Source organism: Enhydra lutris, unplaced genomic scaffold, assembly GCF_002288905.1.
Source record: "Enhydra lutris kenyoni isolate GAN:26980312 unplaced genomic scaffold, ASM228890v2 scaffoldscaffold45, whole genome shotgun sequence".
NCBI lineage: Eukaryota > Metazoa > Chordata > Mammalia > Carnivora > Mustelidae > Enhydra > Enhydra lutris.
Window position 1 is genome coordinate 14,268,295 of NW_019154129.1, and position 24,835 is coordinate 14,293,129.

The 24,835-nt window shown below is 62.2% G+C and overlaps 6 protein-coding genes and 1 long non-coding RNA gene across 9 annotated transcripts; 2 read left to right on the forward strand and 5 right to left on the reverse strand.

Annotated features, from left to right (window-relative positions):
• Positions 1-127: 127 nt before the first annotated feature.
• Positions 128-2,572, reverse strand: LOC111156090 (growth factor, augmenter of liver regeneration). Its single transcript, XM_022516694.1, has 3 exons — positions 2,310-2,572; positions 1,786-1,982; positions 128-941 (listed from the first exon to the last, which is right to left on the reverse strand). The coding sequence occupies exons 1-3, from the start codon at positions 2,568-2,570 to the stop codon at positions 779-781; spliced, it is 621 nt and encodes a 206-aa protein (XP_022372402.1). The 5' UTR covers positions 2,571-2,572; the 3' UTR covers positions 128-778.
• A 2,630-nt stretch (positions 2,573-5,202) lies between these two features.
• On the forward strand, positions 5,203-7,596 carry LOC111156100 (NADPH oxidase organizer 1). 2 transcript variants are annotated; one of them, XM_022516711.1, is made up of 8 exons: positions 5,203-5,430; positions 5,538-5,618; positions 5,801-5,897; positions 5,989-6,166; positions 6,307-6,488; positions 6,590-6,694; positions 6,958-7,075; positions 7,173-7,596. In XM_022516711.1, the coding sequence occupies exons 1-8, from the start codon at positions 5,365-5,367 to the stop codon at positions 7,489-7,491; spliced, it is 1,146 nt and encodes a 381-aa protein (XP_022372419.1). In that variant the 5' UTR covers positions 5,203-5,364; the 3' UTR covers positions 7,492-7,596. The 2 variants fall into 2 exon arrangements, with proteins under 2 accessions (XP_022372419.1, XP_022372418.1); XM_022516710.1 differs by having other exon boundaries at positions 5,296-5,430; positions 5,801-5,876.
• An 80-nt stretch (positions 7,597-7,676) lies between these two features.
• Positions 7,677-14,113, reverse strand: LOC111156099 (transducin beta like 3). 2 transcript variants are annotated; one of them, XM_022516709.1, is made up of 22 exons: positions 14,047-14,113; positions 12,623-12,674; positions 12,441-12,536; positions 12,302-12,349; positions 12,015-12,156; positions 11,836-11,920; positions 11,581-11,751; positions 11,405-11,480; positions 11,238-11,331; positions 10,970-11,151; positions 10,733-10,874; positions 10,568-10,626; positions 10,382-10,485; positions 9,495-9,642; positions 9,173-9,403; positions 9,028-9,098; positions 8,792-8,948; positions 8,658-8,716; positions 8,311-8,414; positions 8,145-8,216; positions 7,904-8,062; positions 7,677-7,823 (listed from the first exon to the last, which is right to left on the reverse strand). In XM_022516709.1, the coding sequence occupies exons 1-22, from the start codon at positions 14,085-14,087 to the stop codon at positions 7,702-7,704; spliced, it is 2,415 nt and encodes an 804-aa protein (XP_022372417.1). In that variant the 5' UTR covers positions 14,088-14,113; the 3' UTR covers positions 7,677-7,701. The 2 variants fall into 2 exon arrangements, with proteins under 2 accessions (XP_022372417.1, XP_022372416.1); XM_022516708.1 differs by lacking the exons at positions 7,677-7,823; positions 7,904-8,062; positions 8,145-8,216 and having other exon boundaries at positions 8,401-8,463; positions 14,047-14,098.
• A 1,091-nt stretch (positions 14,114-15,204) lies between these two features.
• On the reverse strand, positions 15,205-18,022 carry LOC111156285 (ring finger protein 151). The gene is made up of 4 exons (XM_022517063.1): positions 17,999-18,022; positions 16,914-17,059; positions 16,318-16,414; positions 15,205-15,690 (listed from the first exon to the last, which is right to left on the reverse strand). Exons 1-4 carry the CDS (start codon positions 18,020-18,022, stop codon positions 15,205-15,207), a joined length of 753 nt encoding a protein of 250 aa, XP_022372771.1.
• A 255-nt stretch (positions 18,023-18,277) lies between these two features.
• LOC111156222 lies at positions 18,278-19,214 on the reverse strand. The gene is made up of 2 exons (XR_002641192.1): positions 19,149-19,214; positions 18,278-18,889 (listed from the first exon to the last, which is right to left on the reverse strand). It is a non-coding gene; the product is annotated as an uncharacterized LOC111156222 (long non-coding RNA).
• Positions 19,215-19,340: 126 nt separating this feature from the next.
• On the forward strand, positions 19,341-21,426 carry LOC111156032 (ribosomal protein S2). The gene is made up of 8 exons (XM_022516592.1): positions 19,341-19,378; positions 19,550-19,729; positions 19,809-19,898; positions 20,129-20,236; positions 20,490-20,663; positions 20,747-20,906; positions 21,125-21,216; positions 21,307-21,426. The coding sequence occupies exons 2-8, from the start codon at positions 19,553-19,555 to the stop codon at positions 21,385-21,387; spliced, it is 882 nt and encodes a 293-aa protein (XP_022372300.1). The 5' UTR covers positions 19,341-19,378; positions 19,550-19,552; the 3' UTR covers positions 21,388-21,426.
• Positions 21,418-24,397, reverse strand: LOC111156034 (NADH:ubiquinone oxidoreductase subunit B10). The gene is made up of 4 exons (XM_022516593.1): positions 24,118-24,397; positions 22,487-22,625; positions 21,920-22,059; positions 21,418-21,706 (listed from the first exon to the last, which is right to left on the reverse strand). Exons 1-4 carry the CDS (start codon positions 24,263-24,265, stop codon positions 21,603-21,605), a joined length of 531 nt encoding a protein of 176 aa, XP_022372301.1. The 5' UTR covers positions 24,266-24,397; the 3' UTR covers positions 21,418-21,602.
• Between the last annotated feature and the right edge of the window lie 438 nt (positions 24,398-24,835).

Sequence of the window (24,835 nt, forward strand, 5' to 3'; positions counted from 1 at the left end):
TGGGACTCTGCCCTCCTTCCCCAGAGCAGAACCTGGATGGAAGGAGGCAGCTGAGCGGAGCAGCAAGCGCAGGCCCTGTCTGTCGCCCCAAGTCCCAGCACAAAACACACCAAAGCCAGGCCCTTAGTCACTTCTCTACCATTTTATTTTGGTCTCGAGCTCTGAGAACGGTGGCCCCGCGAAGCCTCTTGACAGGCCTGGTACAGGTGTACGTGCTGGACAGGAAGCAGGCAGCAGTGCGGGTGGGACCGCCGGGGAAGCCACCCTGCCTGTGCTTGCTCTGTAGGAACTGACCCGGGAGGAGAGCTCAGCCCCCAGGCCTCCCTTCTGAGTCGCAGAAAGCACAGAGCCCACGGAGCTGTGGGCACCGCTGCCGTCCCTTGCTACAGGGTAAGGAGACAACGGCCTAGCCCTCAAGGAGCAGGACAGGGAGCCTGGGCAGGCCCGTCACCTTCCTGTGCAGGGAAGTGGGCACCAGGATGTGGGGTGAGCAGGAGGCCACATCCCAAATGGAAGGCGCAGCCCCGGCTGTTCCTGCCTCCTTCATCTGCAGTCCCACGGGCCTTGGCTGAGGAGCAGCCCTTGGGGTGTCTGCAGCAGGCACCCCTGCTTTTCCTCCAAGCCTAAGAGGGAAGGGCCCCCTGAGCAGTGTCTGGGGACCATCCAACTGACACACGACAGGCTCTGACTCTGACGCACTTTAATGAGTGCCCTGTCCCCCTCTGGCCAGGCTGCGTGGAGGCCTGGGCTGCTGTCCCACAGCTCTGCCGGCCACTGCCTAGTCGCAGGAGCCGTCCTTCCAGCCATCACGCCAGCGCTCGTCCACCTGTGAGCAGTCGAAGTCGGGCTTGCCCAGCTTGCGGTTCACCTCGTTGTGCAGGCGGCACAGCCACTGGCTGAAGCGGGCCCGAGTGCGTGTGTCTGGCTGGTTCCTGCATATCCTGTGGGGAGGCGGGGCAGGTGGAAGGCGGGACAGGCAGCGGTCCCACCGCCCCTGCCCCACCGGCTCTGTGCCTGCTCCCTCCGGGCAGGAGAGCTGGGGCGCTGCTGTCAGGTACACCCAGGAGGGCCCTTGTGCTCTGAGACACAGACACACGCAGCCCTGCAACCCTCCCACATTGGCACGCTCTTAGGCCTGCTCAACCCTTACCTGGGGAGCTCGGCCAAACCTGACAAGGACTCAAAGCAAGGCATTAAGACACCAATGATGCAACTTTACAACCTCGTAACAATCAGGAAGCCTCGCCCCAGCATCCCTGGCCCCAGGCAGTGTTTAAGGGGTGGGGCCACACAAAGGCCTAACAGAAAACCTGTTTCTAGCACCTGGGGCCCTGGGGCCTCCGCCCAGCAAGAAAGCTGTTCTAACTGCCCTGGCCCCCACATTCAGCACAGAAACAGAGGTGCCAAACAACAGCTCTTGGGCTCCCCAGTGAGGAAAAGGCAGCTCCTAAAATCAGTGGGTTCTCAAGGCCTTAAAATTGGCAGTCCGACTCCAGACGTCAGGCAAGGTGGGCTCACGAACCTGCCGGAGCCTCCAGGAGGACTCTGCAAGTGAGGCCGGGCTGGGAGCCTCTGGAGCAGCAGCCCCATGCAGCTTGGCCCTTAGGGGGAAGGAGACAGCTGGGTTGATCCAGTGCCCACTGCTGGTGGTCCATGCTGGGGCTACTCTGCCACCAGGCACCTGCTTCTCCAGGCTCCCCTTTATGACATCAGGGGGGTGGGGGCGACAGGCCCCGGCTCCAGGGGCACTGCTCTGCAGTCTATGGATGATGCGGACACACTTACCTCTTCCTTATATCTTCAGCACACTCCTCACACGGATAAAACTTGGAAAATAAATGTATGAACTGGGCCATGTCTTGCTGCTGTTCTGGGGTGGGCAGATCAGGGTAGTAGGCAGCCAGGGTGTGGAGGACAGCCCAGCTGTGCCGGCCCAGTTCCTCGCGATCCTGAGGACAGTCTTCCCTAAATTTGCTGTCCCGCTGCGGAAGGAGGCCGACCAAGGGTCAGTTCGTCTCCCCAGAGGAAGCCCGCAGAGCTCCCGTTTTCCCCCGCCCCAGCCAGAGGCCCACTGACTCGAGACAGCCCTGCGGCCGCCGATCCGCCACATGCGTGGCTGAAACCCTAAAGGCCGGGCCTCCCTTGGTGGCAAGGTTTAGGGACAGCCCCCTTGCGGGGTAGGGCACAAGTCTGTGAGGCATAGGGCCCGCGGGACCGCTCGGCTTGGGCCTCGGGAGGTGGGCGCGGACGCCTGACAACCAGGCGTGGCGGCCGGGACCAGGGGAGGTGGCCGCCCCGGGCATCTGCACCTTCTGCTGCGTCCGCATCCATGTCTTGAAGTCCACGCAGGCCCGGCAGGGCCGCCTCCGGGAGGTGTCCTCGGCGACCTGAGGATCGGAGGCCGGCGCCGGGGCTGGGGTCGGGGCCGAGGCGACAGCATCTCTCCGCCCCGCGCCCCGGCCGCGCGCGTCCGTCACCAGGTCGTCCATCACCTCCGAGCGCGCGCCGCCGGGCAGGAAGGAGAAGAGGCTCCCGCCGCTGAAGCGGCCCCGCTCGCCGGGCGCCGCCATGTTGCCCGCGCAATGCCTGCCGGGCCAGCTCGGCCTCCAGATGGGTCTCCAAGTCGGTCTCCAGGCCAGCGCGCGCGCCGCCGCCAGGGCGCGGCCACAGGAGCCGGCCGCGCGCGCCGCGGCCGCGGGCACGGGCGCGGAGGCGGTGCTCGAGCTGGGGGCGGGGTCCGGCGGAGGGGCGGGGCTCTGGTCCGCGGCGCGCGCCCGAGAGGCCGCAGAGCCCGAGGCCGGGGACCGGGCCGGCGCGGGCGCGGGCGCGGGCGCGGGCGAGGGGTCGGAAACCCGGGTGCCGGCCGCGCCCCTGGGCCTCGATCCGCGTCCCGAGCCTGACTTGCGTCGTCCGTGGCGGCGCTCCCGCTTCCTCCAGTAGAAGAGCAGCGTGTTGTGGAAACCACGCCGCGGCCGCGCGGTGGACTCAGCCTGCGGCCGAGGCGAAGCCCGTGTTCCGGCCCGTGACGCCCCCATCGCTCCGCTCTGACCGCCCCGCGTGCCCGCGGCCAGGCTCTGTGCCCTCAGCTGGGGCGCGCCCCGAGGCCGGCCGCGCGGCGCCCTGGCAACGCGGGGTGGCGCGGTGAGCGCACAGAGCGCCGCTCGCGTTAGGGCCTGGGTCCCGCGGGTCCGCCCGGGCGACCGGCGCCACGGCAACGGGTCTCTGGGCTCCTGAGGGCACCGCGTAGCCTGGATCCTATAGCCTGCCTGAAGGGGTTAAGAGCCATGTCGCGAGTGGCCGCAGCTTCTATACGTACACTGATTCACCCTGCAAATATTTGTGTAGTGTCTAATCGGTTCCAAGTGCCGGGCCAGGCCCTGGCCAGGGCGGGGCGCAAGATCCGTCCTGGACCTCCTCCCTGGGCTCATTGTCCAGTGGTCGAGACGGAAAAAGCAAGAACAAAACAAAAAAGTGGCACACTAACGAATATTCCCTGACAAATGGGGGGACGACGAACAGGCATGGTAAATCCAGGAGTTCTCCTTGAGGAGGTGACACTTAGGCAGAGGCCTAAAGGAAGAATAATCAGCTGAGGGAGGGCAGTCAAGGCCAAGGTTGGAGGTGGGCATGGGCAGAAAGGCCGGTGGGAGGGGACCTGGGGAAGGTGCTGAGAGGAGAGATCCAAAGGTAGGCAGGAGCACACGGAGGGCCTTGTCAGCAGGCATGGGAACTGGGAATTTAAGGACCATGGGGGAGGACAATTTGGGGCAGGGCTACCCCAAGCAGATCCCCTTTGTGTTTTGCAAAGACTCCCCTGGAGGGTGCATTTCATAGGAGCTAGTGAGGAGCACGGGGTGTGGGTGGGGGTCGTCCAAGGGATAGATGAGCCTGGGGTCTATGGAGAGAGAATGGAAAGGAACCAGGGTTGCTGGGGTGTGAAGCAGGGGCTTCCGGCTGGGGCAGAGAGGGGGCCTCAGCACTCTTCTAGAGATTTCTGGCCGTGAATAAACAGGCCCTCTCCCAGCTTTTCTCCTTATCTTCAAGGGGAGAAGTGTCTGCCCCACCCTGCCCCCTGCCAGGCCAGCTGGGACCTCAGCATGGCCCCCACTGAGGTTGGGAGAGCGTGACAACTGGGCTGAAGGTGGTCTGCAATTGAGGCCTGTGTCAGCAGGTGTTCATTGCCTGCGCCAAGACCAGGAAAAGTTTGAGAGCGCTGGTAGGACGGGTGCACAAAGGCCCTTTGTCAAGGCTAGGGTGATTTCTGGGAGGGATGCCCTAGAGGCTAACCCCTCCCTGGACAGCTTGGGGTAGGACTCCCAACCTAGAGCTGGTGGCCCCAACAGCAGATAGAGCCAATGTATACCAGGGTTGGATGGAGGTCTGGAAGACTTCGTTATAAGGAAGCAGCCCAGAGACGTCGCTATAAGGAAGCAGCCCACAGACCTGGGGGCACCAGAGCACCCCCGTCCGGGGATTCTAGGGCCCAAGCCGTCTTCACCCCAGTTAGTGGGGGAATGGTGGCTCCTGCTCTCGGAGGCTGTGTTTGCAGTAAATTGTGACAAAAATCATGCATTCAGAGGCAGCTCTCAAAAACCAGTCCTAGTCACCCCGCCGTCCCCTGCCAAGTGCCAGCCACTGCAGAGGGATCCTCTTTGTCCTGCCCCAAGTCTTCCCACCACGGGGGAACCTCTGGGGTGAGCCTGCAAGGTCCACCCCCCCAACACATCCAGAAGAAGTGACATTAATTATCCATTTAATACAAATTTCCTCTCCTGTGACTTGGAAACATTAAGAGACCTTTCCTGCAATGTATTAAGCCAAACAAAGTACATAAAGGTTTCAGCACTGGGTCCTTGCTTCCTGATGACAACAGCAGTCAGCTTCCCGGGTGAGTTCAAAGACAGAGCCATGGGGCACGCCCTGGAGGAGGTTCCACTAGTCCCAGCACCCCAGCGGGTGTGGGAGAGCCAGGAGGGGTTCGCGAGGCCCACAGCGCTTTGATGGCTCTGCTTACCTCCTCCTAGCACAAGCCAGACTCATGCCTGAGGGACTCAGGCCGCAGTCCCCACCCTCTGCTGTCTCTCTGCCCCACCCTGCCCCCTCACACTTCTCAAGCCCTGTGTTCCTGTCTCTCAGATCTGCTTTGGGCGCAGTGAGGAAGGTGGGAAAGATCTAGGGGCAGGGCAGCGATAGGAGGACCTGGCAGGTCTGGGGCATACCTGGGGAATTCCAATCAGTCTTCCGGGTGCTCAGGAGCTCCCTTCCTTCTCCCCCCTACCCCAGTGTGAGCCAGGACACAGTGGGACGCTAGGCCACACCCTGCCAGCTCCAGAAGCCCAGGACTGTGACCAGTGCAGCACAGCAATGGCCAGCCCCCGGTACCCGGTGTCCGTGTGTGCAGCGGCCCTAGTCCAGACAGCGCGGCATCAGGTATGATGGGGGCGGGGTGGGGGTGGTGTGTGTCCCTGCCACCCCCAAGGAAGAAGGATTTCCTGGCCCAGACACTCCAAGGTGCCCCCAACCTTTGTGCCAAACAGACATTTGCCTTCTCTGTGTGCTGGTCGGACGGCAGCGACACCTTCGTGCGCAGGAGCTGGGATGAGTTCAGGAAGCTCCATGTGAGTGAGCCTGAGGTGAACCCCATTGCCCCAGCAGCCTGACCCTCCAATGCCCCTGGCTGGGTGTTGGCCCTTGCGCCCACGAGGGCGTCCAGCTCTTGCGACACCCAGCCTGGCAAGGGACCCTCACCCTCCCAAGGGAACAAGTGAACTCTGAGACCGACTCGCTGGTTCTCCCTTAGAAAAGCCTCAAGGAGACCTTCCCGGTAGAGGCGGGCCTACTGCGGAGATCCGACCGCGTTCTCCCCAAGCTTCCCGGTGAGGCCGTTAGCGAGGCCGGCAGGGATCCCGGAAGGGGCAGGGGTGCCAGCGACCTGGTGGAGGGAACCCTGGGGTGGGGTCCCACGGTCCCTTCCCGTCGTGCCCGCAGACGCATCGCTATTGGTGCACGGGGGGCGCACAGGCCGCGGCCTGGCTCGCCTGCGGCTGCTGGAGACCTATTCCCAGACGCTGCTGACCGTGGCGGCGCGCGTGTCCCGGAGCCCAGCGCTCAGCAACTTCTTTGCACCGCAACCCCTGGACCTGGAGCCCACGCTGCCAGCCGGCAGGTGCCTCACTCATCCCCAACTCCCTGCCCGCAAAAGCACTTGGGGGATGGGGGATGGGAGAAGGCTGGGCGGGTTGGGGAGGGGCAGCAGGCCCTCACCACACTTCCTACCCGCCCCTCGCTGCGTGCTACCCTTCCCAGTCTGCTGATCCTGCCAGCTCCCGAAGAGCCCCTAGGCCGCCCGACGGACACCCTGGCCATCCGTGGCCTGGAGGCTCAGAGCCTGCGCTGCCTGCAGCCCTTCAGCACCCAGGACATGCAAGGCTGCCCTTTCCACGCACGGGCCTGGGAGGTCCTAGACGTGCTGCTGCGGCACCCCTCAGGTGGGGCCAGGCAGGATGGAGAGAACTCACCCTCTGCCCCCAGGACCGGAGCGGGCTTGTGGGGGGGGGGGTCTGAGCCTCCATGCACCTCTTGCACACAGGCTGGTGGCTGGTGGCGAACGAAGACCAGCAAACAGCATGGTTTCCTGCTCCGTACCTGGAGGAAGCAGCCCCCGGCCCACAACAGCAGCCCTTAGGGAGCAGTGGTGATTACCCATCCCCCAAAACCAAGCCAGCCACTACCACTGGGCAGCGTGTGGCAAAGCTGGGCCACAGGGAACAGCCGAGCGAGTACTGGACATGGGGACAGTGTACTTGGTCCGCAGACTGAGTGGGAGCACCAGTGGGTTTGAGTGGCCCCCATCATCAGAGGAATGCCTGAAAATGGTGACTCCATGGGAGGAGATGGGACAGGTCAGGGCCCTGGCCCCCGGCGCCCCGCAGCGACCCCCAAATACCCACTCCGCAGGGTCTCAGTTCTGCGCTTCCCAAGCCTATGAGAGCAGCCACGCAGATGAACTCTCCGTGCCTGCCGGGGCGCGCGTGCGCGTGCTGGAAATGTCGGATCGGGGCTGGTGGCTCTGCAGGTGCAAGGGCGAGGGGCTTGGGCGGGGCACAAGGTGGGGGGGGCAGGATCCAGCGCGCGCTCTAACCCCGCCCTTCTAAGCCCCACCCTCCTCGCAGGTTCGGCGGGCGCTGCGGTCTCCTTCCCGCTGTACTGCTGCGACCTGAGGGGCTAGGCGCGCTCCTGAATGGGTCAGGGCTCCACCGCAAGCAGGACAGTGAAGACGCCAGGGTGGGAGATCCCCAACGTCCCCCAGAGACCCCCCAAGGCACAACGCTACCCCCTACGGTGCCCACCCACCCTCCGCTCAGCGCCATTCGTAGCCGCTGCTGTACCATCACACGCAGGGCGCTGGCACGGAAGGACCCTCTCCAGGGCGAGTGGAGCTCCGCAGAGGGCAGGCCCAAAGCTCCAGACCCCGGGGATGACCGACGCTAGCCTAGCCGGGCCCCCGCACCACGGCTGTGGGAGGAGTACCTGGGGGTGGGACCTCTGACTGGCGGGGCCAGGAAACCAACCTCCCCCATGTCCCGAGTAAAGCTCTTCCCACCGAGGCACAAGCTGGTGTCAGTGCTGAGGGGCAGGCTGGGGGCTGGGGTGAGACGCAGAGCACACACAGAGAGTCCGGATAGAGCAGGGCTGCTCGGTTCAGAGAGCTGAGGGGGCCACAGAGGGGGCCGCGGGGAGCGTGGGCAGCTTCATGTTGTGCCACAAGAAGTCCAGGAAGGCGGCTGCCTGCAGCGTCCGGCTGAGCCGCTGAAAATGCCGCTCTGGGGAGGACACAGGGCGTCAGCGGCTCCGCGGGGGCTGGCCGGCTGCTCCCGCCCTGCCCGGGGCCTGGCCCACATACCGGTGTAGGGCAGCAGGGCCTCCAGGGAGGCCTGCACGCCCGGGTAGGCCAGGAGCTCTTCCGGGGGCTCGTGCCGCAGCAGCACCCCCAGCACGGCCTGCGCGTCGTGGCAGTGCCTCGAGTTGGTGTTCCACGTGACACAGAAGCGCAGCAAGGCCTCTGTGGGGACGAGGACAGTCGGACCTGCCCGCTGGCTGCCCTGCCCCAGCCGGCCAAGCCCCGCCACCCACCCGCCCCAGACCTTTCTGATCTCGCCGCAGCCGCAGCACCGTGTCTCCCAACTTCTCGCAGGCCTCGGGGTCCCTCCGGATGGCTGGAGGGTGGGGGGTGGGAACCGAGCCTCAGGGAAGGGCACGAGACAGACCCAAGCCCCCTCCCCCTGCCCCAGAGCCCGAGGCAGCACTGACCCTGGATGACCATGAGCACAGTGTGGGGCCGGTCCAGGGAGATGGCCAAGCCCAGTGCCCGCAGGTACCGCTTCTCATGGAGCAGGTTGTCCAGTTCCTGCTGCCTGGCAGGGGGAGGAGGGAGGACAGGGTCACTGGGAGACCTGGTGGGGACTGAAGGCAGAGCCATCAGGAGCTGGCTCAGGAGTCTGCAGCCCAGCCCGAAGCATCCGCTGGTGTGGAGCTGTGTTGTGCTCCGAGCCTCAGCTTCTCCACGCCACAAAGCAGGGGTGACACCCGTATGCCCCCCCACAAGCATGGACGTATGGTGTCACTCAAGGGGACCGGACGGGGACCCCCAGACTCACTTGACCACCTCCTCCTCCCGCCGGGCTCGCTCCTCGGCCTGCTCCACCTCGGTCACATCCTGCGGTCACCGTGAGGTCAGAGGGGCACCCTGATGCGGCCACGCCCAGTCCCCATGGCCCCCAAGCGACCATACCTTCCAGATGACGACGCAGGAGTCACTAGCGCCGGTGAGGGCGCGATCGTCCAGCCGGCTGCAGTGCAGCCCCCAGACCTTGTCCTCGTGGGCGTCCAGGGTCTTCACGCACTCGTTGTTTTTGATGGTCCAGAGCTTCAGGAGACCGTCAGAGCCGCTGGGTTTGGGATCGGGAGGGGTTCAGAGCTGGGGCCCGTCCTGCAGCTCACGCCCACCCGTACCCCCAGCCCGCTCACCTGGACAGCAGCTGGGTGCCACGGCTCACAAAGGCCACCTTCAGCACCGAAGCGTCGTGTCCCTCGAATGTCTGCAGGGTGGGGGGAGGAGAACGTGAGACAGCGCGGGCCGCGGGGTGGGCAAGGGAGGGGCTGGGCCGCCTACCTTGAGGCAGCTGAAGTCCTGCAGCGCCCAGAGCTTGACGGTGCCGTCGGCTGAGGCTGTGGCTAGCACCTGGTCCATGGGCGAGAACTGGACACACCAGAGGCCGCGCCGGTGGCCGGAGAAGACGCCAAGCAGCTGGCACTGTGGCAAAGCCCAGAGCTTGGCTGTGCGGTCCTGTGAGCCTGTGGCCAGCAGCTTGTCGTTGGGGGCAATAGCCACGCTGTTGATGTCCTGGTGATGGGAGCAGGTGGCAGCTCAGACCCCCATCCCAGCAAGGGCCCGGCCCTGCCCTGGCCCCGGCCCTGCCCCAGTGTGCCATCACCTTGTCATGGCAGCGCTGTGTGGCCTGGGCCTGGAGAAGGACAGGACCGCCGTCTGGGGCTGCACCTTTGGACAGCAGGGCTTCAGCGACGGGCCACACCTTCACAGTGCAGTCCTGGCTCCCCGTCACCAGGAAGGTCTCCTTCAGCCTGAGACCAGAAGTGGGGGAGGGGAGACACCCGCTGAGCCCAGGCCAGCCCCGTCTGCCAGCGCATCACAGCCTGGGCCTGCAGGACCACGGTCCCGACCAGGGGGACTGTTCTGGATGCACACAGCCCCTGTCACCCCAACACCCCTCTGAAACCACTTGTCTACTAGAGCCCCCACCACCCACCCTTGGTCCACTACCCTGGTGACTTGGTCACACAACCCCAACACCACCCCCCACCCTGGCAAGGAGTGTGTTTTCTACCTAAGCCTTGTTCGGTGTCATTCTTTCTACTCTGAAGCCTCCCCCGACCTTTTTTTTTTTTTTTTTTTTTTTTTTTAAGTTTTTATTTATTTGAGGTAGAACTTAAAGAAAGCATGAGCACTGGGAAAGGGGAGAGGGAGAGGAAGAAACAGGCTCTCCTCGGAGCAAGAAGCCTGAAGCGGGGCTCGATCCCAGGATGCTGGGGTCACACCTAAGCCAAAGGCAGACACTTAACCAACCAAGCCACCCACGCACCCCAAGCCTCTCCCCTTTTATTCATCCAGCCCCAAAACCACCTGTGAGGAGCTCTGACCTCCAAGAGCTGCTGGGGGTCCCCAGCATTCCATTACACATCCCTATCCCGGAGTCTCAAAGACCACGGCTGAAGCCTCCCCATCCACATCTCCCCGAGCTGGAACCCCATTAGCGGGGTCTGGGCCTCTGTAACACCACAGAGCCCAGCCCTGACCACTTACCTGGAGCAGCAGATGGCACCCACGCCGTGTGTGTGCCCGGAGCCCTGAGCCACACGGGTCACCTTGCCAGCCTTGTTCATCCTCCAGAGACAGATACTCTGATCCTGGGAATCAACAGGGTGAGGACAGAGCCCAGGCGGGGCTTCCCCCATGGGGACCCATACCTCCACACTTCAGATGCCCCACCTTGGCACAGCTGGCAAAGAGCCTCCCCTTCCGAAACACGTCCAGGGCCAAGACAATGTCTGGGAGAAAGGAGAGAGGAAAAGGTCATCGGTTACAGTAAAGGAGGGCATTCCAGCCCAGGATGCAGTGCTGGGGGCATGCGCACGAGGGCATGAGCTCCCTGACCTGTGTGGCCGTGGAGAATCTGGCAGGCCATTGTCTGCAGCTCAAACACTTTCAGGCTGGGGCTGTTGGAGGCCACAACAATGTGGGAGTCCTCAGGCCCAAGAAACCGGACATCCAGCACCTCTTCGCTGTAGCCGGCAAACTGTGAGGGTGGGGGCCGGAGGGACGCCAGTCAGAGCCCGCGTGAGTGGCGGGCTGGCGCCCCCGGGCTTCGGGCTGAGCAGGGGCGGTGCTCACCTGTTTCTGCAGCCGGAGGGAGCGCGCCTCGTAGAGCAGCAGGTTGTGGTCGGCAGTGACGGTGAGGAGCAGGCCAGCAGAGCGGGCCAGAACGCAGCGGGTCAGCTCCTGCCGGGGGCCTGGTGGCTGCTGTTGCATATACACACACTGCCCCGAGGCTGCCTCCCATACACGCAGCAGGCCTGTGTGGGGGGATGTGGGTTGCTGGCATTCAAGTCCACGGACCGCCCCCAGCCCCTGCTGCCCACCCTGGCCTGGGCACACGCACCTTGGTCTCCGGCTGTCAGGAAGTGCAGGCCCTTGGACTTTATACCCAGCTCTGGTGCTGGTTCCTCCGGTAGCAGCACCGCGGCCTCCACGCTCTGAGGATAAGCCGGTTAGAGGCAGCCGCACCCCCCCCTCCCCTCAACTGGCCGGGCCCCCTGGCATCCCCACCTCAAACACTGGCACAGTCCTCGTGGCCTGGTGGCTCCGCAGGTCCCACACAACACAGATCTTGTCTCGGCCTGAGCTGGGGGTGGAGGTGGGGGGGGGACACAGCCACCTCAGTCCCCAGTCTCAGCTGTGGCCCTCCCCTTCCCGCCGTGTGGCCTGAGCAGCTGGCCGCTGACCTCAGCATGGTGTGGCCATCAGCGCTAAAGGTCAGGGAGGTGACGGCACTGTAGTGGGCAGTCATCACGGCCAGACACAACTCGTCCCGCAGCGACCACGCGCGGACGGTGGTGTCTGCAGCTGTGGAGAAGAGCAGCAGGCGTGCGGGGTCCGGGTGGAAGGCCACTAAGCTGCAGGCAGGGGGCGGGGGCAGCAGGTGAGTTGTGTGACCCCGGCCGTAAGGCCCCATCCTCCCTCTGCTGTCCTCTACTCACTGTACGACCCCTGGCGAGCCCCGAAAGTGGTGTGTCCCGTAGTGCCGCACAACGTCCCAGACACGCACTGCCCCATCACAACCGCCTGTGGGAACGTGTCTAAAGTGAAGGGGCTGGTGTGCCTGAAGACCCCTGACTGTGTGCCCCCCAGGGGCCCAGCCACCCCGCCAGGGGCCTACCTGTGGCTAGCAGTGTGGAAGTGGGGTCAAAGGCCATGGTGGCCACAGGGGCTGTGTGTACTGCCTTCCACAGGCGGGTGACGCTGCCCTCTCGCCAGGCCCACTGAGCCAGCAGCAGTGCCCGGCTGGCTGTGACCAGCACCTGGAGAGGGATGCAGTTCAGCCCGGAGAGGAGAGGTTGGGAGAGGCTGGGAGAGCCGGGAGGGGAGAGGTGTGTCCTCAGTGGCCCAAATTTGCATGAGAAGTACGGAGTCCCGGACTCTTACCCCTGCCCTGGCCCCATATACCTCATTGTCAGGGCTGAGATCAAAGGCAGTGATGTCCTCCTGGTCCTCCTAGAGGCAAGAGTCGGCACACAGAGCGCCATGAACACAGGCCAGGCTTCCCTCCACACTAGCCCACTGCCCTGGCTCTTCCCACCCTCACCTGCTCCAGGCTCCGCAAGACGGCCCCCGAGGCCACGTCCAAGATGTTGACTCTGGTACCGCAAATACAGAAGAGATGCTGCCCAGTCTGGTCCAGCTGGTGACAGAAGGGTCTCAGCCAAGATAAGCAACTCTCGGCAGCCCCTGCCCGCTCCACCACTCTGCCCCTCCCAGGGCCAGTACCTGCACCTTCCCGCCCTTGTAGAAGGGCTCGATCTTGCGCTCGACGGCATAGCTAGAGAGAGAACAGTGTTCGAGAGTGAGGCACCCACCCCTTGGCCCCCAGCACCCAGTGCTGGGCTGGGTGCTCTCCCAGAGCTCAACCCAAGAGGCCCCTGCCCCTGAGGAGTTCCCAGGCAGAGGCTGGGATGCAGGGGGTTGGAGGTGGCTCTTCTCACTCTTCTCTGTCAGCAGCACTGAGGTGGGTGTCACAGAGGACGCCAGACCCCGAGCTGGCCGCGATTCACACCAAGTTCTCAGGCAGTCCGGGCAAGGAGGCGGGGTTTCCCAGAGTCCCCGCAGCAGACCTGGGGAGGGTCCCCTGCAGGCGGTGGGAGGCCAGCCTGGGGGACCAGCGGAGGATACCAGCCCAGAGCACCACCCCCCTCAGCAGCTTCCTGCCCCCTCCCCAACCCTAGCTCCTTCCTCCCATTCCCCAAGTAGCACTCCTGTCTGCAGCCTCACGGTGCCTCCTCCCTCCCCTCTCGGCGGCCTCCACGCTGGTCCAGGCCACCGCAAGGTCATCTGGACAGCTGCTCCAGCCTCATCGCCCGGCCCCCATCCACTGCCTCAAACCCTGCTGCCAGGAAGGCCTTTCCAAACATAAACGTGTTCGTCACTACCCTGCCTTAAAACCCTCCCCTGTCCTTACGTGCTTCTAAGACCCTCACTTCTAAGCCAAGGCTCCTGCCACACAGGCTGTCCCCCATCAGTGCGTGGGTCTCTCTTCCCCGATTTCTCTGGCGCCTGGCTCACTCCACTGGGAGGCTTGGCTGCCCGCATGAAATGGAGCCACCAACCGCGAAGCCCAGACACATTCTTGACCCCAAGCCTTCCCTTCGGCAGTGCTCATCGCTCCCACTGACGGAAATGAGCTGCTTAGCGCGCTTACTCCATCAGACCGAGCTGGGCGCGGAGAGGAGTCGTCCCGTCCCGGGCCCTGCACACTAAGATGTTCCCCAGAGTCCCTGGGTTACTGAATCAGCCCAGGATTCAGGGCCTCCAGGTCCACAGCGGACGCCCATCTCCTGAGCTCTCTTCCGGCTCCATGTTGAAGGGAACAGGAGGTGAGAGCCCCGCGCAGCCTGCCCCGGGGCCCAATACCGGAGGCTCGCGGAGACCCGCTGGGGTCCAGGACCAGCCCGCCCCTTCCTCCTTTAGTTTTTCACCCACAAGCCCCGATCGGCTCCTACTGTAATAACGGACGCTGGCTCCGCACTTTGTAATACCACAAGCAACACGACTCCCGCGGGCCAGTTCATACGCCGCCCTCAGGCTCTCCCCAGACCCGAAAGGGCGCCCGGTCCAGGACAGGCACACCTGCCGCTCGGGCGGTGAACCCCGCTCCCTCCCTGGGCGGCACCCACAGCCGCAGCGCCCCGGCTCACTTGGCCTTGAAGCGGCCCACTACCGCCACGGGTTCCGCCATGTCGCCGCCGCCGCCGCCGCCGCCGCGTGAGGGAGACACGGGCGCCACTCCTCACTTCCGGCGCTCCGCAGATGGCGTCACCGGGCACGACGCCTGTGACGTCACCAGCTGCGCGCTCGGCGCCATCTTTGCTGTGGGCAGCCCCTGCTGTGTCAGGAAGCGGAAGCTGGTAGAGACGTCTCCGGCTTGGAGGAACGGGCGTAGAGCCGCATGGGGGCGGCTGGGCCTCCGGGGGCGGCTGAATGCAGGGCCCGGGGTTTGCCCGCTGTTGGTTTTTTTAGTGAAGTTTTTAAAAAGGAGTTGTTGGAAATGTTTACTGAAGTCATCCCGAGGCTCTTGGCCCTCGGCATTCCGGGATTTGGGTACAAGGCCGTCAGGTGCTCCTGGTCGGCTGCGATAGATATGGAGGGTAAATGAATAAATCTGGTAACTTCAGAGCCTCTCAGATATTTATTGATCACATTCTACCTGCAAAGCGCTGTTCTAGACGTTTGGGAGGCCCCGGGGAAGCAGGTGCTAGAGGAGAGAGGGCTGGGGGAGGTCGGGCAAGGAGTCATCGGGAGCGGTGGGCGATTCGTGCTGTGGAAAGAACAGATCTCGGCAACGGGACGGGGCGGAGTGCAGGAGGTGCGCTTTTAAATGGGGCGGTGGGGAAGGTAAGGTGTCGCCCGAGTAGAGCGGGGGCCCCTGTGGCTGCCTGGGGGGACAGTGCTTGTGGCTACAGGGGTCCGGAGACCATAGGGGCAGGAGATCAGAGATAATGGGGTTTCCCTGTGAGGCGTGGGCTTCTCCTAGGAGTTGAGGGCTTTGAGCGGTTGGCTGATTGGGAAGTTGGTTAACAGACTTAGTAGAGGTAACAGGAAGGAGACTGGGAGATCAGGGAAAACCTCTGCGAGGAAGAGGCATCCGAGGGAAAAGAAAGCAGGCAAACGGAGAGCAAGGAGAAGAGCCTTCCGGGCAGGAGCGGCCCAGAGAGAAAGGCCAGTGTGCCCGCGTGGTGAGGGCAGTAGTACCTGGAAGTGGGGCGGGTGGCAAATGGGATAAAGCTGTGAGGCCGGCAGGCACAGAGGCGGCGGGGCGGGACAGGCCTGGGATCTGCGTTTATTTTCCCCTCAGTTTACACGGTACCGTGGCCCTGGGGCCCCCACACCTCGGCCCCAATGCTGCCTTCTGGGGTGGCCTCGGCCTCCCCTTGCGGGGCTCCCATGAGCAGCGCGTCGTCCTCCTCCAGGAAGTCCCCGAGCTGGGCCAGCTGCCTGCGGATGAGAGTGGTGGTGCGGTGCACTTTGCGCATGCGCCGCAGCAGGCCCAGCACCAAGATCCGGCTGCGCTCCTGACGCTGGTTCCAGGCGTCGCGCAGATCCCGGTAGCAGTTGTGGTGTGCACGCTCCGCGGGGCCCAGGGTGGCCCCACAGCCCAGTGGGCACTGCTGCTGGGCCCCACGTTGACAGTGCTGCCGGTGCTCAGCCAGAGCCCCACGTGGCACCCGTGCCGTGCAACCCTCGTTGGGGCAGGCCATCAGCTCGAAAGGGCATGAGTCCTGGTGCCCCCTTCGATGGGCCAGGGGGCACGTCACCAAGCAGCCTGCTTCCGCATTCTTGCACTGAGGGTGACGGAGAGCACCATATGAGCCAAACCAGGTGGGACATGGCCACCCAGCACTGGAGTAGCCTGCTTTACGTAGGAAACCCCCCCCCCCCCCCCCCCGCATCTATGACTTTCCTGACCAGGGAGCCCACCAAGCTCTCCCGGCATCAGTGATGTGGAGGGGGAAATAGTTGGGCAAATGTTTGGAGGTGGGAAGAATCTAGACCTCTGAGAGCAGGTGCACAGGGCGGAAGGCTTGAGGGACTGGGGTGTACATGGTGGGGCTGACCTTGCTGTTGCACAGAAGCCAAGTTTGTTTGTTTTTTAAAGCTCAGTTTCCTCATCGATAAAAATTAGGGGACTGGGGTGATGGCCGGCAGAGAGGACACTTCATCCTCTAAAAATCTTGTATAATCCCCATTTTAAAGCTGAGACCCTAAGGGCTCAAAAAGCTTAGGTAACTTGCTCAAAGTCACACAGCAAGTAAGTGGTAGAGATGGGACCCACACAGGCAGGACTGATGACCTTGAGGCTGCATTCAGCGCTGCTAGACCAGAAACCCTGGGTTCTGAGGACAGGCTTCTCCTTACCCCCTCCCCTGGCTGGAGCGAGAAGGGTGCTGGGAGCGGATGCTTCAGGCTACCTTGACTTCCAGGCGGCCAATCGTCCTGCGGAGTTTATTTACGTGGACCATCTTTTTCCATTTCACCTCTTTCCTGCAGCACGGACAGGTCTTCTGTCTAGGAGGCAGGAATGGGTGGTGAAGAGTGTTGGGAGCGGGAAGGGATCAACACACCTTCCCAGGTGGTCCCTTCTCTTGAGCTGGAAGAGGCCTGAGGGCTTCATGGGGACTCAGTTCTGAGGCTGGGGCCACGGGCTGTAAGTGCCACAGGGTGCGGGGACACACGTACTTTAGTGTCCTAGATTTGGGAGTGGATTTTTTTTTTTTAAGATTTTATTTATTTATTAGAGAGAGAGATCACAAGTAGGCAGAGAGGCAGACAGAGAGAGAGGGGGAAGCAGGCTTCCCACTATGCAGAGAGCCTGATGCGGGGCTCGATCCCAGGACCCTGAGCCGAAGGCAGAGGCTTAACCCACTGAGCCACCCAGGCGCCCCTGGGAGCTGATTCTTATGCCCACTCTGACATAATGCTTGGCCCACCCTCCTCTCTGTTCTGGGCCACAGGAACGGACACAGCCCTGCCTTGTCCTCCCAGCCTCTTGGGTGCCCACTAGCACCTGGTTAGCCACCGGAGGATGCATTTCTTGCAGAAGATATGGCTGCATGGCAACCTCACTGGCCTCTTGAGAACCCCATGGCACACAGAGCACAGGAAGTTGCAGTCGGGAGGGCTGGCGAAGAGGTTGAGATCATAGCCACCACTCTGCAAAGACCAGGCCAAAATCAGGGACTGGCTGAACCAGGATCCAGCCACACACCCAGAGGGAAACCCCAGGATGGGGAGGTGGGCCATGAGAGCCCCAAGTGGAGTAGTGGGTCAGCACCCACTTTGAGGGGGCAGCTTTGAGGGTCAAGACCAAGACTACCAGTCCCCAACTGGAGAAGCTGGCCTTGGCCTGGAGTTAGACCTGGCCAGAGCCCTCACAAAGGCTGCTTTCCTTGTTTGGGAGCTGTTCACCCTTGCTCAGAGTGAGGAGTGGGGTCCAACTCTGGGGAGGTCTCAAATTAGGAACACATTTAAGGACCAGAGGCAAAAGGGACCCAGTCTCACCATGATCTGTGTCCGGATGGCAGCTCCACTGACCCCCAGAGCTCAGGAGCCTCCATTTTACAGCAGGAGTGGGCCGACCTCACAGTGGCATTGTCCAGCTCAGGCCAATCACAGCCCTGGGTCAGGGCCCACTGGGATCCTGTACCATATGGCCTTTGCTCGGAGTCAAGGGATTAGGTAGTCTGGACCTGGGGCAGGTCCCTGAAGCCCGTCTTGGGAGTGGCTGTCAGCTGATACCCAAGCAGCACTAGGCTGGGAACCAAACTTCTGATGACCGTTTCCCCAAAGCTGAGGCTTTGGCAGGAATGTAGGAATTGTTCCTTTCTCCCTTCTCGAATAGTGCTGTCCAGACCAGATCTCCAAGAGCGCAGGGACTTTTGACATTGACCCACCATCAGGTCTTTTAGGATCAAAGACTCATGGAACTAGCCGCAGAGTACAGATCAGGAAGATCTGGACCAGATGACAGAGACCCATGTAACCTGTGGTGCCCAGTCGGTGGGGTGCCTAGTCTGTGAGAAAGCCTTCCAGAAGATAGGCTCTGACCACGTGGGCAGGCCTTTGAGAAGACACTGGGAAATCAATCTCTACCTGGGAAACCAGCATGTTCCCCATCTGGAGTACGGAACTGGGAACTGCTCATTCAGTAGCCCTGAGTACCCAGCTCACCAAATCCTATCCCAGACCCTGTGCCCTCCTGAGAGCAGTAAGGGGACAACACAAGCCCTTGACCTGGGAATCGTACGCTCTCATTTTTGTATCAACTTGCAAAAGAAAACCCAGTTATTTCACTGGCAAAAGCGTGTTTATTTGGGAGTAACCGCAGCTCAGAACGCGCAAGCTACAGCGAAACCACAAGCAAGCCCCCAACAGACAAAACAAAGGAACTTTATTTCATTGAGAAAGAAAGCTGGGAGGGATCTTTTCACGGATCGAAGTCCACTGGAGAATTCAGGGTGACGCCTGAGCTGCGAGAGTAACCCCCACGTCCTTACCTATCAGGGCCTGTAACTGATAGTGAGCCCCAGGGCTCCCCATCTGGCCTCCCGACTCCCCCTGGGGATGTTTCCCTTCATTGTCACCCTCGCCAGTGGGTTGGTGGCCCAGCCCACTCCCCGCAAGCTCACAGGTGCTTCGCTACTGTGGAAGCGATGCGGTATGGGACACACAGCGGGGCTTCAGATCTGGCCCCGCCACCCACGGAGCGCCACGGAGGAGTCAGTGCAACCCCTGGGGCCCAAGTTGCACCCCTCCGTGGCATCCGACGCGGAACTGGGCCGGCCGGCAAGAGGACGTGTCGCAGAGGGTCCCTCCTCCGCTGCACACCTTGCTCCCCGCGCCCAAAGATGCAGCTCCAGGCGGACGGGCGGGGGGCGCCCACACGTGCACAAACTCAGACCGACAGCTCTACCGGGCGTTGGCGGCAGGGCCCCCCTCCCCGCGGTCCTGGCGGCGTGGCCTCACGGTCCGGACATCGGCGTCCTGCGGGCAGAACACGGGGTCAGGGGTCGGAGGCCAGAGCGCACGCGGGCGGGGGACGGCGGGGCGCGTGTCGGGGCTTGGGTTTCACCGGCCCACACGGACGAGCGGGCGGTGAGCTGAGGCCCCCGGTGGCTCTGGGCGCCGAATCTCACCCGCGGCCACGGCCAAAGCCACGGGTGATTTTCAACCAACGCCGACGTCCTGGCTACCACCCAGGGTCGCGCGGGCAGAGGGCGCGGGGCGCGGGACGCGGACCTACCTCGCGGCGCCAGGCAGCCGGGCGGCAGCGGCGCACACGTTCAGGCCCGCGAGGCCGCAGGTGCGCAGGCGCACGCGGAGCGGGCGGGGAAAGCCGGGAACGCGCGGTCTCCGCTCCCATAAGCTCGTCGCGGACGCGCGCCTGGGGCGGGGCCGCCGAGATCTCGCGGCACTTGGCGTGGTATAAAGACTGGCTCCGCGCGACCTCGCTCTTCCTCTCCGAGAGAACACGTGAGTGTGCGGCGTGGCGGCGGTGGGCGCTGCGGGGCCCGCGCGGGTGATCCGCGGCCGTCCCGCGGGGCTCGGTCCAGCGCGCTGGCGCTTCCGGGTGGGAGCCGTGGCCCCGGCAGACTGTATATGCCCGGGCCTCGCTGACCGGCCCACTCTCGTTGTTCCTTTCAGCAAATGGCGGATGACGCCGGTGCTGCGGGAGGGCCCGGAGGGCCCGGGGGCCCTGGAATGGGAGGCCGCGGCGGTTTCCGCGGAGGCTTCGGCAGCGGCATCCGGGGCCGGGGCCGGGGCCGTGGTCGGGGCCGGGGCCGAGGTCGCGGAGCTCGCGGGGGCAAGGCCGAAGACAAGGAGGTAGGTGGGGCCCTCGCGGGAGACGGGTCCTGGGCGGCGCCGATCGGGGCACCGTGGTCACCGAGGCCTTGTTCCGCAGTGGATCCCCGTCACCAAGCTGGGCCGTCTGGTCAAGGACATGAAGATCAAGTCCCTGGAGGAGATCTATCTCTTTTCCTTGCCCATCAAGGTAAGGCGGGGTCCTTGCCCCGGTACGGGGATGGCATCTGTGTTCTGGGCGCAGCGGGTATGCGTGCGCGAGCGTTCTTTGTGTCTGCCGGGGGTGTTCCGCTGAGACGAAATGGGGACGGCTGGAAAACCGGCACGGGGATGCGGGTGGAGGTTCTCACGGGAAGTGTCCCAGGTGGCTCCTGGGCTTTGTGCGGTAAGCGCCTGCGTGGCCGGGTCCTCGCCCCGCAGGAGTCTGAGATCATCGACTTCTTCCTGGGAGCCTCCCTCAAGGACGAGGTCTTGAAGATCATGCCTGTGCAGAAGCAGACGCGCGCCGGCCAGCGGACCAGGTTCAAGGTACCCCAGCCCCCTTGGGTGTTGTGAGCTGCGTGTGCGCAGGGCTCGGTGGGACTCTCTCAGCTCTGCATGGTCACACTTGATACCACGCGTGTGGCTTTCGTAACCGGGAGAGAGAGGAAGGACCTCCTCGGGACCTCCGAGTGGCTTCACAGTGGCCACCCTTTTCTCGAGGGGTGCCACAGATCCTGGGTGGTGGCCTGTGATGGCCGTGCTGGCCAGTGGACCACCAGCCACTTCAGGCTCTTCACAGGCATTTGTCGCCATCGGAGATTACAATGGACATGTTGGTCTGGGTGTCAAGTGCTCCAAGGAGGTAGCCACTGCCATCCGCGGGGCCATCATTCTGGCCAAGCTTTCCATCGTCCCTGTGCGGCGAGGCTACTGGGGGAACAAGATTGGCAAGCCCCACACCGTCCCGTGCAAGGTAGGCTTGGGGGGCAGTAAGCGACGGGGCCTGCGGTGGTGCAGACTCCCCGAAGGTCATCTCCTGATACCTCCACCCTCCAGGTGACCGGCCGCTGTGGCTCTGTGCTGGTGCGTCTCATCCCCGCCCCCAGAGGCACTGGCATTGTCTCGGCCCCTGTGCCCAAGAAACTGCTGATGATGGCCGGTATCGACGACTGCTACACCTCGGCCAGGGGCTGCACTGCCACCCTGGGGAACTTTGGTAGGTGGCTTCATGGGGGCTGTGGCCTCTCTCAGCTCCGCTTAATCATACTGTGTGTGTGCTTGGCGTACTTCCAGAGAGAGAGAGGAAGGCCCTCCTAATGCACGGCAGACTGGCCCCAAGTGGCCTCTCTGTTCCTAGGAGCGTGACATCTTCTGTCTGCACCTGGGGTGTTGTGTCCATGAATCTGCCAACCTTCTCCTGTTTCTCTGTTCCAGCTAAGGCTACTTTTGATGCCATCTCCAAGACCTACAGCTATCTCACCCCTGACCTCTGGAAGGAGACTGTGTTCACCAAGTCTCCCTATCAGGTACTGCCTGCCCACCTCCCTCGTTAGCCTCGACGAGTGCACAAGGTGCTGGGGTGTGGCTACAGCTAAAGCCTTGTATCTCTTCTCTAGGAGTTCACGGACCATCTTGTGAAGACCCACACTAGAGTCTCTGTGCAGAGGACCCAGGCTCCAGCTGTGGCTACCACATAGTTTTATACAAGAAAAATAAAGTGAACTAAAGCTTGTTAACAGTGTTTTGTTTATTTCGCTTATGATCTTAGTCCTAAGCTGGACTTAAAGGGAGACGGAACCAGTACGGTCGTCAGATCCAAGTGGGGGACCAAAAGTGACACCAGGAACAGCTTTCTTATTTAAACTTTTTTGTTTTGGTAGTATCGTTTCAGGAAGGTGCTCAAGGAGCTGCTTTAGGCAGCGGCAGCCTCTTTAGCCGCCTTTCTCTCAGCCAGCATCCGCTGCTTCTGCTTTGCCAGGCACTTCCTGGCAGAATAATGTGCTCCCAGGTCATGATCTGGGAAAGAGATGGGAGGAAATCATGGGCCGGTTTCTACCCTGATACAGACCAGAGTCCTTTTTACAAGTGGGGAGGAAACGGTGATGACACTTAGCAGTAAAGGGACCTTGGGTATGGGGTTCTCTTAATACCCCCTCCCCCAACCAACTGGCAAAATCTGGGCTGTGATGTTGGGGTTCAAGGATCAGACCGGGGTGGGGGCTTGCTTACAGCGGTCCTGGTAAGCCTTGGCCACCTGGGTGAACTGCTCCAGCTCCTTGGCACAGTTCTGCCTGTAGCTCTCACCTTCCCGCTGCTGACAGGCTTTCAGCCTTTCCTGGATAATGTTGACAATTTCTTGATCTACTTTACTGAAAAGAAAAAAAAAGTATTCCCCGTATGCAGAGACAGTAGAATAAAAGCAAAACCTTAAAGCCCTCTTGTCTGGCCCCTCCACCCTCAGAATCTGGGCCAAACCCAGGAGGTCTTGGCCCCTGACCACGGTCCACGGTATCCCTGGGGGATGAGAGCCCAACAGGAGATCCTCACTAAATAAGACTGTTTCTTTTTTTTTTTTTTTTTAAGGATTTTATTTATTTGACAGATCACAAGTAGGCAAAGGGACAGAGAGAGAGGGGGAAGCAGGCTTCCTGCCGAGCAGAGAGCCTGATTCAGGGCTCGATCCCAAGACCCTGAGATCATGACCTGAGCCAAAGGCAGCGTCTCAACCCACTAAGCCACCCAGGCGCCCCAAGACACTGTTTCTTAACTAAGAAAGGAGACCCAAAGACAACATACTAGTTTCTTCTCCACTGCATTTCTGCTTCAAACATGCACAAGATATCCTTCTCCTGGCACTCAGTGATGTCTGGCACACGGCGGAACTCCCGGTGGTAGTAGTAATACCTGTTCTTCGCGTGCTGCCGCTCTATAAACTCTGTAAAGAGAAAACCCCAGACTCTAAAGGCGCCGTTGGTTTGGACAGGCCAGTTAGAATGTGCTCTTAGCTCTGTTCTTTTCTCACAAGCCACGGAAGGGGCAGACTGCCCAAACCTTTCTGGCTTTTACTAAGACTGCCAATTAGACTCTCAAAAAACCAGGTGTGGCTGGGTACTCCTGGGTTAGGTTAACCTAAACCCTAACCCTTCCTGGGAGCCAGGCACCAAGTGTATTGTCCCAGGGGGTAAGTCCCAGTACAGAGTACTGAGGCCCAGAGAGAATTCAGGATTCTGAACCCATGCTCTCCAAGCCCACACCTTTCTACGGGTCCTACTGCTTGCCAACCTCCCCACAACACAGGGTCTGACCAGATGGCAGAGGCCCCAAGGCAGTTCCGCTGCCACTAACCTTCTGGCCTCAACGTCCCCACCCAGAAATTGACAAGCTGGAACTGATGAAATCTCATTCCTCCAGACACATAAAACACTTTCTGAGAAAGAGTGGGTCCGCTGCTGTGCCTTTTCCAGATTTGGGGGTCTGATTTGCTGACTTTATCCTAAAAGTGACCAGGGCATCGCATCACTTGGGCGGCTGGGTTGCTGAATGAACTACTCCGTGAAAGGAATGGATGAACGGCCGGCACTAGTGCCTGAGGGACAGTGTGCTCCTGCCGCCGCCTCCACTGGGCCGGCTCAGCAACTGGGCAACCAAGAGCTGTTTTATTTTTTTTTATTTTATTTTTTTTAATATTTTACTTATTTATTTGACAGAGAGAGATCACAAGTAGGCAGAGAGGCAGACAGAGAGAGAGAGGAGAAAGCAGGCTCCCTGCCAAGCAGAGAGCCCGATGCGGCACTCGATCCCAGGACCCTGAGATCATGACCTGAGCCGAAGGCAGAGGCTTATTAACCCACTGAGCCACCCAGGCGCCCCCAAGAGCTGTTTTAAACACCCGCCTGGTTTGGACTGGAGACGGGGGCATCTGGACAGCCATTAGGCGTGAGCACACACGGACTGCAAGTCACAGCACACCTAGGTTGAGGGGTCCTCGGCCAGCACCCGACCACCCCGGTCATTTTGCGGACGTGCACAAGGCTGGAAGGGAAACCCTCAACACCGGTTTGCAGACTGCCTTCCGTGCAGAACGCAGGATGCAAAGCGTGCAGGCGGATGGGGCTTAGCCACCCCCGGGCCAGACTGCGATCCGCAAACAGCCCTAATATCTGGGCGAGGCCGGAGACCCAGGGTGCGTGGAGGAAACGCAATGATTACTCTTGGTGTGGGAGCGAGGAGCGTTCCTAGAGTGCACTGAAGGTGGGAGGCCGGGGCCCAAGGAGGCGACCGAGCCCGCAGGTGCGGACGGCGGGGGCTGGTCACGGGGGCGAAGCCCGGGGTGCAGCTGGGCATCCAGGCTGGGCGACGGGGTGCGGGGAACGCCGAAGGGCGGCGAGGGGCCCTGGGGAGCGGCGAGGCCCGGATGGGGTCCGTACCTCTAACTAGGGTCACGGGCCGGTCCACGAGGAGGTCGAAGGCCTTCGTCAAATAGGTTATGGGGTTGGGCAGCGAGGTCTGCGGCGACGGCGCCGGCGTGCGGCGCGGGGGCTCGGGGTACACGTCCTTGTCCCAGCTGTCCGGCATGGCGGCGGCGCGCGGGAGCGACCCACTGTCGGACGCAGAACGCCGGCCTCCGCCTGGATCCCACGGCCTAGTTCGCCCGCCGCAGAGGACGCCCTAGCGCGGCTGTGCCGGCGCGGAGGTTGTGAGGCTGGGTTCTCGCGAGGTTCCATGGAACTTGTAGTTCGCCCGCCGCAGAGGACGCCCTAGGGCGGTGCGCAAGGTCGGGGGCGGTGCTCGCGAGGCCCCATGGAACTTGTAGTTCGCCCGCTGCTGAGGCTGCCCCAAGGCGGCTGCGCCTGAGCAGGGCGACCGCCGCTCGCGAAGCGCCATGGGACTTGTAGTTTTATCGGCCCGCCCAATGGCGGGCTGCGGCAGCCCTGAGCACGCTTCCGCCCCGCTCTGCCTCCATCTCGCGTCCTCTGGGCTGGGCGCTGCTCTAGGCCCTTGGGATACTCTAATGAAGGAAGCAGAGGCCCCTGCTTGCATTCTTTTTTTTGTTTTGTTTTCTTCCCTTTTTTTTTTTTTTTCCTGGTTACGTTCTAAGACAACACAGACACAGGAATAAATAAACCGTTCATTCCGTTTCGTCGG